This window comes from Cervus elaphus, chromosome 23, assembly GCF_910594005.1.
Source record: "Cervus elaphus chromosome 23, mCerEla1.1, whole genome shotgun sequence".
Classification (NCBI taxonomy): Eukaryota; Metazoa; Chordata; class Mammalia; order Artiodactyla; family Cervidae; genus Cervus; species Cervus elaphus.
Window position 1 is genome coordinate 2,713,163 of NC_057837.1, and position 14,913 is coordinate 2,728,075.

Sequence of the window (14,913 nt, forward strand, 5' to 3'; positions counted from 1 at the left end):
TATATTCACAAATGTTACATAAATGGAATTATGCATTGTGTATCCTTTTGAGTTTCACTTTGTTTCACTCAGTATGGGCTTCCTCTTCTGGGACTGCACTCAGTCCTGCCGGCCACAGGCCCCGCCCCCTGGCGTGTCTCCGATGTCACCACCCCCCTGCAGAGGGGCCTTCTCTGACAGCCTCTGCAGACTCTCTGCTGTCCACCCTCCTTACTCGGCTTAAATCAACGACTCATAGAAAACTTAGAATGTATCACCTTGCCTGTCTGGTGGTGATTTTGTTTGTATGTTTATGTATCTGTTTATGATCACACCCTGATATCAGGGCTTCCCTGGTAGCTCAGTTGGAAAAGAATCTGCCTGCAATGCAAGAGACCCTGGTTCAATTCCTGGGTTGGGCAGATCCCCTGGACAAGGGATAGGCTACCCACTCCGGTCCTCTTGGGCTTCCCTGGTGGCTCAGCTGGTAAAGAATCCGCCTGCAGTGCAGAAGACCTGGGTTCAATCCCTGGGTTGGGAAGATCCCCTGGAGGAGGGAAAGGCTATCCACTCCAGTATTCTGGCCTGGAGAATTCCATGGACTTTATAGTCCATGGGGTCACAAAGAGTCTGACACGACTGAGTGACTTTCAGTTTATGATCACACCCCTATGCTTAGAATAAACTGAATGAAATTAGTGATTTTGCTTTACTCATTCTTAGGACCTTGCACAGAGTTGGACGTGACTGAAGCGATTTAACATGCATGCATGCATATATAAAATACACATATATACATGGAAATATGGCAAATGGGATTATGGGTGATATTTATTTTATCCTTTATACGTTTCTGAATTTGCTGGATTTTCTGCAATAAAATCAACAATTTTTTTTTTTTTAAACAAAGAAAAGCCGAAGTGCTTGGGAAGCTTCTGGCTACCCTCTGATCATTCCTGGGCAAATTCTGATGTGACATGAATGTTTTCCATGTGAGTGAGGACGCTGGGTGGTGCATTAGAAGACAGGTGCATTCAAGGGACACTGGCTCCATTCATCCAGGGGCTCTTACATCTGGGGGGAGTTCAAGGAGATTGTTGTTGTTTAGTTGCTAAGTCATGTCCAAGTCTTTTTGTGACTCCGTGGAAAGGGCCTAAACAGCAAAACTTCAAAACTCTCCTAACTAAGCCTTCCTGAGAACATCAACTCATTCCTTCCATGGCTGTTGTTCTATATTGTTTTGTACCCTGGTGCGGCTGATAAGTCTCAAGTGAATTCTCTGGGTAGGTTGCAGTGATGGGAAATGCAGAAATCTGAGCCTAGAGATACACCAGTGTGGTGGATATCTTCCATTCATCCTTCCAGATCTAGGTCCTCCCTTCTCTGAGCCCTGGGAGATCAACTTGTGTTGACCCACTGATGGCTTCCAGCTGGACTCAGTCAATGCAGGGCTCCAGTGGGAGCCTGGAAGGAAGGAGCAGAGTGAGGCTGGGTTATTTTTGGCCTTGCTCTCAACCTGCAGGTTCACTGTGGGTCTGGCTTCCAGTGAAGCTCAGAGCTCCTGCCAGCCAGCCCTCTCTGTGACAATCTCTACTTCCAGATTCCAGTCACGAGTTCTGCACCTTACCTCTTCAGGCATGGGGTAGCAAGATCAGTGTTCCAGCCTAGAGAACTGCCCTGGTCCTCATGATACTTCCTCTTGATTGATCTACATCCGCCAATACCTTTATTAAACTCTCCCAAAGGGCTTTCCAGGTGGCACTAGTGGTAAAGAACCCACCTGCCCATGCAGGAGACATAAGAGACACAGGTTCGAATCCTGGGTCAGGGAGATCCCCTGGAGGAGGGCATGGCTACCCACTCCAGTTTTCTTGCCTGCAGAATCTCATGGACGGAGGAGCCTGGCAGGCTATAGTCCATAGTGTCGCCAAGAGTCAAACATGACTGAAGTGACTTAGCACACACACACACACACCCAAAGTACTGGAATTTGTCATCTGCAGGGACTCTTAGTGATACCGCAGACATAAATAGGGTGGACACAGTCCTAGAAAAGTCATTTTTTCCCCACCAAAAAAAATAAGCATGTGGCAGGAAAATAAAAGACCTTTCCATATTACTTCCCATGCTTATTGTTAAAGTGGAAAATTATCCTTCAAATTCAGTTCACAGATACTTCTAACAGGATGACACAGAGGATGGTGATTTCCTTTCTATAAGCCTTCTGGGAAGTGTCATAGGTGACTTATGGAAAATCAGAATTATGAGAAATTGCTCTTGGGAAGATAATACCCGTGACAGATGAAGTGACAAAGTAAACTGGGGAGGGACCAGACATGAAAACCTTACCCGACCATCGCTTGTCAGCAGGATGGAGTCACTCTTTATGTCCCTGTGGATCACTCCTTGGTTGTGAAGGTAGGAGAGAGCTCTCAGAACTGACAGACAGACAGTGGCTATCTGCTCTTCATTCATTCTAGAAAGGAAATCACATTGAAGGAGCTAGGTCAGGTTTAAGACCATCTTTGAAATGATCAAGAGAGGTAGCTCCCTTGGGTTCCAGTGAACCCGTCCATGCTCCCCAGGCCATGTCTGGAAAACCTACAGGGAAGGAAAAGGAAGTCTTTGGGACCTGATTCCCAGAACCTAAGGCTTAATCCTAATGATGACAGGGACCACGTATAAACTGAAGGAAAGAGACCCCAGTGGCTGGTCTTTGGGTCATTAGAGCAAATGCACTTCCCTGGACTCCTACAGGCAATTCTCCAGGTCCTGACAAACCACCAGGGCTCTGCAGAGCGGGACACTGAATGGACCCATAGTTCCAGGAACAGCTCCTAGGTGACCGTGAGGAAGTCCTTTAACTTCCTTGGGTCTCTTTTTCTTCATCGTGGACATGGGCATGACCATGGTTCTCTTCCTGGGCTTCCCTGGTAGCTCAGCTGGTAGAGAATCCACCTGCAACGTGGGAGACCTGGGTTCGATCCCTGGGTTGGGAAGATCCCTTGGAGAAGGGCATGGAAACCCACTCCAGTATTCTGGCCTGGAGAATTCCATGGACAGAGGAGCCTGGTGACTATAGTCCATAGGGCTGCAGAGTCCTACATGACGGAGTGGCCGAGCACACATATGCATACACACGCACACACATGCACACACACACACCATCTACCTGTATCTATATCCATACAGGGTTGCTGTGACCTCAGGCTATACTAATAGGAATCTGCCAGCTGAAATGCTGGTGATAAATGTTCAGTGTCTTCCCCAGCATCATTTTGTTTTCAGGTGGTCTCCCACTGACTCAGATCTGTAGGGGGTCATGACTGAAACACTGCCTCATTATTGTGGAGAAACAGCAGCATCTCAGTTCCCTCACATGGGTTCCCAATGCTTTCCTGCTATCTTGCTTCCCCTCTATTGCTGCTCATCTGGATTCACTTATGATTTGGATGCCATTTCAGTGACATCTGATACAACTCCTTCATGATAATCCTTTCAATTTTTTGGCATTTTATCTACCAGCAAAGCAAACTTAAAGTTTCCTAAATGTACATGATTTTTGTTTTACATATGTGTTCCTTTGAACCTTGCTTTTCCAAGCATGGTCCATGAACTAATAGCATTAGCATTGCCTGGGGGCTCCTTAGAATGCAAAGTATCACTCTCCTCCCTATTGAATCAGGATCTGCATTTTAATAAGATCTATGGGTAATTTGTATGCATATTAAAATTTGAGAAGTACTGTCTTAGCACAGACTCTTTCATTTGCTTTCAATGCCCTTTTCTTCCCACTTGCCTTCTTAGTAAACTCCTATGCATCTCTCAAAACCCATCTTGGACATTGCTGTATATCAAAAATATTTCTTGACTCTAATAAAGGTATTCAGGTATTCTTCTATGCTACTCATGTACATCTTTCTAATTCTGCACAGGTGTTGTAATTTATTTATTTTGTACCCCCAGCATTCAGGAAAGAGTCTGGCACATAAAAAGTGATTAATACACACTTGATGAAATGACCACAACTGGCATATCAGAGAATCAAGTAGCTGAGGCAACAGGGGCAATTAACCATTGTTACTTGCAAGGCGATTTGAAACAGAATTGAAAAATCTCTCTCTCTCTCAGTCTTTTATGTAGTTTATTCTTGTTAAAACTACATAAAACTTTGCTCTTTCACCTGCCCCTGCCTTCCCAGATACCCTTGGTAGTATCAACATATAGCAATGGCATAGCAACTCAGGAGAATGAAACTCAGTTTTAGATACCTTCATAGGGATGGGAAATTCTATTATTTGTCACTTAAACTCAATTCTCAGCAGCTTGCTGATTTAAAATCAATGAGTATCAGTGAACTCCTAGAGGGCAGGGAGAGTGTGAATTAAATGAATGAACTATACATACATGATATTGTAACAGGCATCTGGGAATACAGAAGAAAGGGCAGTCATTCCTCTGCCTTCAAAGTGCTTACAACTTATGAAGAGTTCATTGAGGTAGTTACTGAAGTCTTACCCTGGGTAAGAATAATACGCATCTTGAATTATTTGTCTGGATAATAAGAACCTTACCTGGTATGAGTAACGATGTCTGTCAAGGCACCGCCTTCTAGGAATTCCATGACCACCCAGAGCTCATCACTGACAAGGTAGCTGTTGTACATGTCAACCACGTTGTCATGGTGATAATCCCGCATTATCACAACCTGGGCAAAATGGAAAGACACCACTTGACTTGGGAAGGTGAAATTAAGCATTTTGTTTTCTTGTGACCACATCTGGGCTGTGAGTTTAATGATGGAGAAGTAATGATGGGGAGGGAGAGAGATTCAGAAGTCTATTACAGACGCAGGGACAGCACTGAGAGTTGCCGGTGGGAATAGAGATCACGTTAGCAAAGTCAGAGAAAACAGCAGGTCAGTGAGACTTGGGGAGAATCAAGAATAAAGACAGGCAGAACCACAGAAGAGTCTCCATTCACAAGACTGAGGTTAGTTGACTATTTTGGGGGATGTGATCAGATTTCTCATGGGTTGCTCTTAAAACCCACTGTACATACTCTGCTGTTGGTTAACTGGGCAAAAGGATCACCAACGCAAAGTAACTGAGTCTCATAAGTGAATGAAATGAACAGTTATTAGGGTATGGGCCACATGAGACCAATTTAACTTCTTGGGAGGTCTGTATTGAGTCTAAAAGAGTTTGGGCTGAATACAAAGAATAAGTCTTGAAGGTAAAAACATTATGATTTAAGCATAAAAAGGTCAGCTTGTGTCTGCTTGCTAGAGAGAGCATCCAGGAGTTGCTGTCCTGTGGCTGCTTGTGGTGACACTTTCAGAATCAGTATTGAATAATAAATTATACAGTTATTATTTAAGTTCACCTGCCCCGTCTGTTCTGGCATTGTAATTTGGAAATAAGTTCTAGAAATCGGGAGCTGTGGATCGGAAAGAAGCTGAACCCCACTTACCTGGTGCTGTCTGTGAGGTGTGGAGGGTGGAAAAGAAATGAATACCTATGGGAGGTAGAATGCATGGAGCTTCTGGTGGCTTCATATGAACCCCCACAGAAGAAGGTTCAAAATCACAGCTGAGTGCATGGTCACAGCCGTATGAACCTGCTGTCTGACCGGGGTTAGTCCTGTAAACTGAGACCAGGTGTCCTTGCTGCTAAAATGGAGATAACATCTTTCTGTCACCTGACCAATGCTTAGCACAGAGGGTGACCCACAGGAGGAACTTCATAAAGAGGCAGCCACTGAGGCACAGAAAAAGGGATGCTGTTTTTATATTTACATTTTCAGCATCCTCTAATGTCATAAAACGTACATGCGTTATTTCTAAAATGGGAAAGAAAAGTTACAGAGGACAGAAAGATTGACCCAAACACCCCATCTACCTCATTGAAAAGCAGCTCTCGCCTCTGTTGCTTCCGGAGGTCCATTTTCTTCACTGCGACTTGTTTTCCAGTGTGTTTCTCCGTGGCGATGCACACAATGCCGGTCGACCCCTCCCCAATTTTGATAAAGTTGTCCAAGTATTCCCTGGGGTCTCCTGGGCTGACCACCAGCTGCAAGGCAGCCCGGAACTGTTCGTGGGACACCCTGGAGGGTTGCTGGTCTGAGGAGGAGCCCCAGCTGGGTGGGGGGTAGGTGCTAGATGAGATGCTGAGAGAGCTCAGGTAAGAAGCTGTGGAGATGTACTGTGAGCTGGTCTGCAGGGACGGGTGGTGGTACAGGGTGGCTTTGTGGTACCCGGATGGGTACTGGTGGCTGCTTGAGGAATAGCCTGCTTTGCTCTGACTCTGAGGTAGTTTGCTGGGACCCCTGGGGTAGGTGTCGGACCCTGACAGCGGTGGGCTGAGGACCATCTGTGCTCGATCATAGTCCACCTGGAAAGACAGACACAGACAGAGAAACTCACAGGCTCTACCTGAACGTCACAGTCAGCACACCGCTGGACCAAATGATGAGCACCACTTCTCACAGCCTGCTCGGGGGAAGGCTTACCTCACGAAGTCCTGGATGTCTGCTCCCACCCTTATCTGTCCTCCAACTTCCCCATCCAGCCTCTTTCTTCCTCCTTCCCTATTAAAATCCCGAGAAGCAGACTCTGAGACCTGCATTAGGATGCAAGTAGTAGGAGGTGATCCCTGGACTTATGAAGTGGGACAGGAATGGGGAAAAAGTCAATAAAGGGTGAATCATAAAGCATGGTGGTTAGTTTTAGGTGTCAACTTGGCTACACATGGAGCCCCTTTGCTTGTTCAAACACCAGTCTAGGTATCACTGTGGAGGCAATTTTCAGATGTGATTAACATTTAAATCAGTAGACCTTGAGTAGAACAGATTACCCTCCAAAATGTGGGTGGGCCATATCGAATCAGTTGAAGGTTTTAAGAGAAAAGATGGTGTTTACCCAAAGAGGAAGGGTTTTTGCACCTACACTGTCCTTGGGCTCGAATCTCTATCAATTCTTGCTGGAATTTCTAGCCCCCACAATTGCATGAGTCAGTTCCTTAAAACCTCTCCCTCTCTCTGTACGCATGCATGCACACACGTGCATACACTGTTGGTTCTGTTTCTCTGGTGAACTCTAACATACACAGCAAGATACCATTGATGTAACTGGAACCTAATCCCACTAGGCAAGTCTGAACCCTGGAAGACTATGTAGGACACGCACTTTAAAATTGTCCCATCTGAGAGCAGAGAGTTAAGGTATTCAGGTACCAAATCTGCTTACCATCAGCAACTTGGGATATGAATTCCCTGGCACTTTTGGCTTTCCGTGTCCTGAACTGAGCAGGCTCTGACAGTCAGGGGAAGGTCTAAGACCAGGATTTTTTAGCCTTGGTGCCCATGATGTTCTGGGCCAGATAATTCCTTGATATGGATGGCTGTCCTGCATATTGAAGGATATTTAGCAGCATCCCTGGATTCTACCCACTAGATGCTGTAGCAGCTTCTCCTCCCATTTATGGCCAACAAAAGTTTCGTAAGATGTTGTCAAATGTTCCCAGGATATGGACAAAATAACCCTTGATTAAGGACTACTATTTTAGACAAAGGAAAGCAGTGCTGGCAGATAGAAAGTCAGTGGTGAAGGGGTATGTCTGAGGCACCAACAGTACAAATGTATTGAGAGAAAACATATTTGCAGGGCTGTGTGTGTGTGAAAGAGAAATCTACTCAGCTCTCAGAAGGATTACAGCCGAGAACATTCTACTCTAATTGTGAAGAGTGGAGCGGATGGGGAGGATAGATAGGGCAGGGGTGGGGGAAGCCAGTGAGGGGTTTCTAAGACAGTAGAGGTAGGCTTCAGCAATCACACTCTGAAAAAGACCAAGAAGGAGCTCTGGCCACCCCTGGAATGACTGAGGTCAAGGATGGTGAATATGCCACAGCACACTACCCTCACCTCCTTGCCCAAAGTAGGAAGTGTTAGTAGATCAATGTACTCCTTTGCGCAAGATCCTGATAATAACAGTGTTGGGTAAATAGAAGGTGCTTGAAAAAGATTTGTTGATGGGACCTCAGCCTCTTTCTTAACACAGCATCCCAGGAAGTCTCTACTACTCTACTAGGATGTACATGGAATGACATCTTCATGCTCAACCTCATCTACCCCAAGGATCTAGATTTGCTCTAAATGATGGTTATTGGCTACCTGTGGCTATCTAATTAAAATCAATAGAAACCAAAGTTAAAAATTTCATTCTGCATTCACATTAGTCATATGTTAGATATTTAATGAGTTGCTATATCAAACAGCACAGATAAGAGAATATTTCCACCATTGCAGAATATTCTACAGGGTTGCACTGTTCTATATGAATTCACTGGTCCTGTGTGGTCCATTCATTCATTCATTTAGTGCTGTGCTTAATCGCTCAGTCATGTCCAACTCTTTGTGACCCCAAGGACTGTAGCCCGTCAAGCTCCTCTGTCCATTGGATTCTCCACGCAAGAATACTGGAGTGGGTTGCCATGCCCTCCTCCAGGGGATCTTCCCAACCCAGGGATCAAACCAAGGTCTCCCACATTGCAGGCAGATTCTTTACCATCTGAGCCACCAGGGAAGCCCCATTTATTTAGCACACGAATTAATATTTGAGCAACTATTAGCTGCTAGGCACCATCTCAGGTTTGGTGGGAAGGTCCAGCAATAATCGCAAGGGATGGTATTTCTGTCTTCCTGGAGTTTACTAGAGAAGAAGATGGAAGATAGACAAGAAAACCAATAACTATGCAGTATATGGTCTAGTAGCAATGGGTGATATGAAAAATAGAGCAGCGGAAGGGGGTTGAGAGTAACAAGATGCCCTCTTGGACGGGCTGGCCGAAGAGGGCTTTCTGAGAGGTGCCGCACGAGCAGAAGCCTGGCTGAAGTGAGGGAGCGAGCCCTGGACTATGGGGAGGGGGGCAGCCCAGGCAGGGGCGCAGCATGCGCAGAGCTCTGAACACACACCGGCTCGAGGAGCAGGCGCCCGGGGAAGGCGGGCGCAGAAGGAGCGCGCAGGCAGATCCTGCGGACGCCCTGCAAGGACGCTGGAGGTTGCTACTCAGGGGGGCGTGGTGGGGTCCTGACTCTCTCGCCGCTGAAGGAGCAGCTCTGGTGGCAGGGATGCCCGTGAGCTTACTGCAGTCAGTGTGGGCAGAGACTAGAGTGGTCTCTCTACATGGCATGAGGAACGTGGGGTCCAGGGTCAAGACTAAAGACAGAGCTGACAGGATTTGCTGACGGATGGGATTAGAATAGGAAGCAGAAGAATCAGAGGTAGTTCCCAGGATTTTGGCTGGAGAACAGGCCACTTAGTAATACAAGGAGCGCAAGGGAAGAAGCAGGATTGTGGGTGGTGAGTCAGCCTCCAAGACGGCTCCCAGGGATCCCTGCTTCCCGACAGGAATGTGCAGTCTCCTCCGCGGTATCAGGTGGATTTGTGTGGGGAAAAGAATATGGTGGAAGTGATAGCAAGTGCCCTCTGAGGTCAGTATGGACATCATGTCTTCTCCACATTCTCTCCTGTTGCTCTGGCTTTCTCTGGTTGCCATCTTGTGGGGACACTCAAATGTCTATGGCGAGGTCTTCCTGCCAAGAGCCAGCTGGAAACAGAAGCCTTCCGCCAACAGCGAAGCATGTCATCTCGGAAGTGAACCTCTGCCCCAGTCAAGCCTTCAGATGGCGGTAGCCCGGGATTCCTTATTACACACGAATAGGTAACTAACACATGGGGGAAACCCAGTCCCATCACGGCTGTGTGAAGTGTGAGATGGCTATTAATCATCCGCACAGAGATGTCGCTCAGGTGACTTAGGCATGCCTCCAGTCCAGGGAAGAGGTGAGGCTGACGACATGACCCTGAGAGCTGTCAATATTTAGCTGGCATTAAAAGCCATGGCATAGAATGTGTAAGAGAAAGTTCAAGGACTCCAGCATGTGGAGTCCAGAAAGAGAAGGAGGAAGCGGCGTAGGAGCCGTGGAGGAGGGGCCAGATGGTCAGGAAAGGCAGGAAGGGCCTAGGGTGTCCTGAGGCCCGGGACAGTGTTTCAGGAAGGAAGGAGTGGGGCGCCGCCGCATGCCACAGAGAAGTGAAGCAGGGTGCAGCAGGGCGCCTGCTGCACCTGGCCACGTCATCGGACACAGGCGCGCTCAGAGGCACTGGCCCGCACACCGCGTGGCCAGGGCCACCCCCCCAAGTCAGGGAACAGGTCTGCACACAGGGGGCCCCTGACAGGTGCCGCCCGGTCCTATTCTAGGTTACGCACGGCCCTCTGGCTCCAGATCACACTGCCCGCCTCCTGCCCTGCTGCACTCGGGAGCCTCGCACCATCTGGGTCTGGGTGCTGTGCCGTCTGAGCCCTGGCCTGCTTGCAGAGCGGAGAGAAAGTATCTAAGGATGTATTGAAAACTGAGTTTTGATTCTGGTAACTTGAGTCAAAACACTTAGTAAAGTCAGGGTCATCATATCTCTCTCCGAGGGTTTTTATGAGGTTTAAGGTAAGCCTAAGGGCCCCCTAGAGCAGCCTACTGTTTAAGAAAAGGCTCTGGATGCAAAGCCTTTTTTAGCCATTTACAAGTTGTGTGACATTGGGCAAGTTATTTAGACTCCTGTGCTTCAGTTTCTCATCTTAAAGATGGGAGTAATAATAATAATACCTACAGAATAATAATGGTACTTGCCTAATAATAATAATACCTACCTCCTTTGGTCACTGCAAATTCTAAGGAGTTGAATACAAATTAAAGAATTTGAATGGAGATTATTCCATATAATCTATTAATTCATTCTACGTAGTGTTATTATATAAATTGCTTAGCAAAATAGAGGGAATGTAAAAGAAAATAATAAATAGTAACTACAATGATAATAAAACTAGTGAGCATTTATTGAATACTTACAATGTACTTGTATATATACTCCTATCACACACATCTTCTAAAACAAAGTGGCTCATTATAATATAGCAAACATCATTGAAATACTCTATTTGAGATCAAGTTGGTTTTTGTCTAAGGCCCTGGATTTGTGCCATACACAAAACAAAACTGGTATGTGCTAGGGTTAGGGGATGACAAATGTCGCTGTAAATTAAATAATTAAATTCTTCCTGCAAATTAAGCTCAGATTAGCAAAGCCCAGGCTAGTTACAAGGCTGTCATGTGAGGGGAAGCTGGATCTATGACTTTCACTCTCGAAAGTGTGTCCTGGGAGCCATCACATGCCATTATCTCCTGCTGTCTTTATGACAGTATTTCCTCCTGTACTTTGAAACAGGATTCGTTCTCCACAAGCAGGTATAACTGATCTCTGAAGAAATGTTGGAAGTGAAAGGTGTCTCTGGTGGGAATCACACTCCTCCACTGTGCTTCCTTATCAGACTCCTCGTCACGACTGTCACGTGACATTAAGAAAACATCACGTGATTCTGAGCTTACATTTAGTTTTGTGGATGGTGTTAGAGAATGCTCTAATTTCATTCTTTGCCATGTAGCTGTCCAGTTTTCCCAGCACCATTTATGAAAGAGACTATCTTTTCTCCATTGTATATTCTTACCTCCTTTTGTCTTGCAAATCAACCATACTCCAATATAGAATAAAAATTAAATTTTAAAAAACTAAATAATTAAATACCAAAAAAGAAAAGAAAAGGATGCTTGTCTGCACAAATGGGAGGATTTCCAGTTAGATAGAATGCAGAGTTCTTCACCTTGAGCTAAAGGTCTTTGAAATTAGGTCTTAAAGATAAAACAGTGCCACTGTCTTTCATGGCTGCTAGAAGGAGGTGCAGACTCTTAAAAAAGCAATGGATGAGGCACAAATGCCATCACAAGAGACAGGTTTTGGTACCAGGCTCAAGAGATATGGGTCAAAGGACAATGGACGTTTGGCTACTGGGAGAGAATGCGTGGTCCTCCCTCTGTGCTCCGTCCACTCAAAGAGATGATGGTGGACAAACAGCTGGCTACGTAAAGGAGAAATTCATTAGCAACCTGTTCTATTGACTGTGTTGCTGAACCAAGGTCCCCAGGTTATCTTCATGACCCAAGGGTTCCATGATGGTGACTGTCGCTGGCTCAAACACTGTGGCTAGCCTCGTGATTTTTCACTCTAACAGACAAGCAGAAGGTAGTTAATCCCACTGTATGGTTGATAAAACTAAAGCTCTGGGAGGCAAAACTCTCCCCAAGCAATCCAAGGTCAAGTGGCCCAAACCGTAATCTACCATCTGATTCTTTGGTTCAGGCCAGGTCACCCCCAGGGGGACAGTGTCCATGTCCCAGCTGATGGGCAAACCGGCACCACGGCCTGGTTTACTGCCTGCCCTGGCAATTCTTATATTAGTTGTCACCTCTACAAACCAAGGCTTAATGTTCTCTTTTTCATAAAAGTAGGAATGTTTTACTGGGAGCCGAAGTCGGGTCCCTTCCTTTAACCAACTGCTTTGTTAGAAGCGTGTCCCGCAGGAGTAACACACTGATGTTAATAATGATTCCTGACATTTGCTGAGTGCTTTCTATGTGCCAGGGACTATTTTAAGCATTTTATATATGAGCCTGCATTTGAATCCCAAGTAACACAATGAAATAAAGTCCTGAAACTGTTCCATTTTACAGATAAGGAAGCTGAGACACCATGGGTTTAAGTAGGTCATGGAAAAGTCTCATAGCTCCTAAGAGTCGAGCTGGGATTCAAATCCAGACAGTATCACCTTAGAATTTGTGATAGCTTCTCAGAGGTATCCTTCAACAATAAAAAGATAGCCAGGGTCAGGACTGAGGTGGACACAGTATACAGTGATAGCTACAGAGCTGAACCTGGTTGGGTGCTTCACTAGGGGCCCAGATGTCTAAGAAGCCTGGGGCAGAATGCAAGAACTCGGCCAGAAAATGATGGATGATAATACCTGGGGGAGGGGGATGGAAGAAAAATTAACTGTGTGTGTTTTAACAGTCTTGGCTTATATAAATCAGCTCAAAATATATTAGAAAGGGATAATCAATAGTTACAGCAAAATGAGTTGATTGTTACAGGAAAATGAGCACATTGCTTTCATTTTTCTCTGGTCATAGCCACAGAAAATTTTGTGTTCAGGCACAAGGCTCAAACTTTCTTCTAGGTGTTTGTCTAAGCTCTCTTCTATAACAAGGTCTCCTGGCCTTTTACATGGCTCTTAAACTGTTACAATGATTTAATTGTCCTGCTCTAGATAATCTTTCCCATCATACCCATACCTTATAATCATAAATGGGTAAAACAAAAATGATGAATTTGCCCATATATACTGTTTTGTACATACATACACACTTGTGCCTATAAGAAAGACTTTCAAAGGAGTAAAGCTTGAACTGGCAACCTTTTCTAAACCTGACTTACAAATATATTCTAGGGAAAGAAGGAGTCCATGTGAGCAGGCCTACAGTATCTTGAGATGAATGTAAGATTTTATCATTTAGTAAAACCACAATGGAGTGAAATTAGACTAGGGAAAGGTATAGATATTTAAAAAGAGAATCCAGTGTGCTGCTCACCACCCTTGTCTCAAAACATCTATGCATCTAGTGTATGCTCTAAGACTTTACTGCAGTAAGCCCTTATTTCAAGGGCACAGGGGTGGGAAGGCAGAAGGCAGGAGAGAAAGCAGTGAGGAGCCACCAGAAAGCTTGCCCCTGCTTCTCTGAAGAAAACAGTCCTGTGACTTTGCAGAGAAGTAGCTTCATACAAATAAGACTGTGGTCTACATACACTGAAGGTGGGTTTCCATACGGCAAGGTGTAGCAATAATAGAGAAGACCAGATCGATTTGTAAATTATCACCTAGGCTGATGTCACTGCTTAGCTGAGGTCACAGGACGACTAACTGTCACTAAAAATCAGACACATTCTGAAAAGGAACTCTCGCCACAGGAATCTTTAAAATTACTGAAAACAAATACAGAAAATGTTTCAGTTTCCTTCCTTTTTTAAATGGTTAATAACATATTCATTTTTTAGTTTCCCGATGACTTTCAGAATTCCATATAAATTAAATCTTGCTTTTTCATGTCTTTATTCAAACCCCATCAAGAATGAAGAAAGGCCACACACAAAAAGCAGTATTATATGGGAATAAATAATTCTCAGTTAACAACTCAGCCAGACTACCCTTGCACAATGAGCACAACATCTTCAAGGATAGGGTCAGACACAGGCTTGTGATGTATCAAAATTATAAATAATTATAGCAATGAATTCATTTAATCAATCAATTTCACCAGTGGTGTGCCGGGGTGGACAGGACATAAAACTCCACACAGCTATCAATTGCTCTGATTACAGCTGGCTGTCAGCCAGAATTCCTCTGATCCATGTTAGTTAAATGCACATTAATCTGAATTTGGCAGTGTAATCAAGGACCTAACTGAACTGTGAAATTGAATTCTGCAGTGGAACATCATTTGGCCATTTTATGCCAAGGCTGGGGAAAAGAGGCTCGGTGGGAGGAGGAAGAGAGAAAGAAAAGAAAGAAAAAACTCCTGCGGCAGCATCTATTTGTCATCGTGGCCTTCCACGCCGGTGACAGGCAGGCTGCGGCTGGATTGTGCTGGATGGGTGTGTGTGTGTGTGCGCACGCACACGTGTGTGCATGGTATAAGTCTGCACCCACATAATGGGGACTGCAGAAGCTTCCATGAAGGATGGAGTCTCTCTCTCCATGCCCTGCAGTTATATGGAATGCAGAGGCAGCTGTTTCCAGTGCCTGAGTGTGATGCTTTAATACACCTTTTCAAAGTACAACAAAGCAAAGAGACTGCTCATGCCTGGAATGAAAAAAGCCAGACTGTGTGCTGCTTGTTCTCCACAAATCAAATGCAGGATAAGACTGAATCATAGGGCTCTAAGTAAGAAAAGGACATCTTACACTGTCCTTACTTGACTCAAAGGGAAGTGT

General features: G+C 45.2%; 1 protein-coding gene across 1 annotated transcript in view; it reads right to left on the reverse strand.

The window, feature by feature from the left end:
* PAK5 (p21 (RAC1) activated kinase 5) overlaps positions 1–14,913 on the reverse strand; it is a 392,301-nt gene that overhangs the window by 16,639 nt on the left and 360,749 nt on the right. The window contains exons 5-7 of the mRNA XM_043884728.1: positions 5,880–6,371; positions 4,554–4,687; positions 2,329–2,455 (exon numbers count right to left, since the gene is read on the reverse strand). Coding sequence (XP_043740663.1) covers positions 2,329–2,455; positions 4,554–4,687; positions 5,880–6,371 — 753 coding nt within the window. The remainder of the gene's footprint in view (positions 1–2,328; positions 2,456–4,553; positions 4,688–5,879; positions 6,372–14,913) is intronic.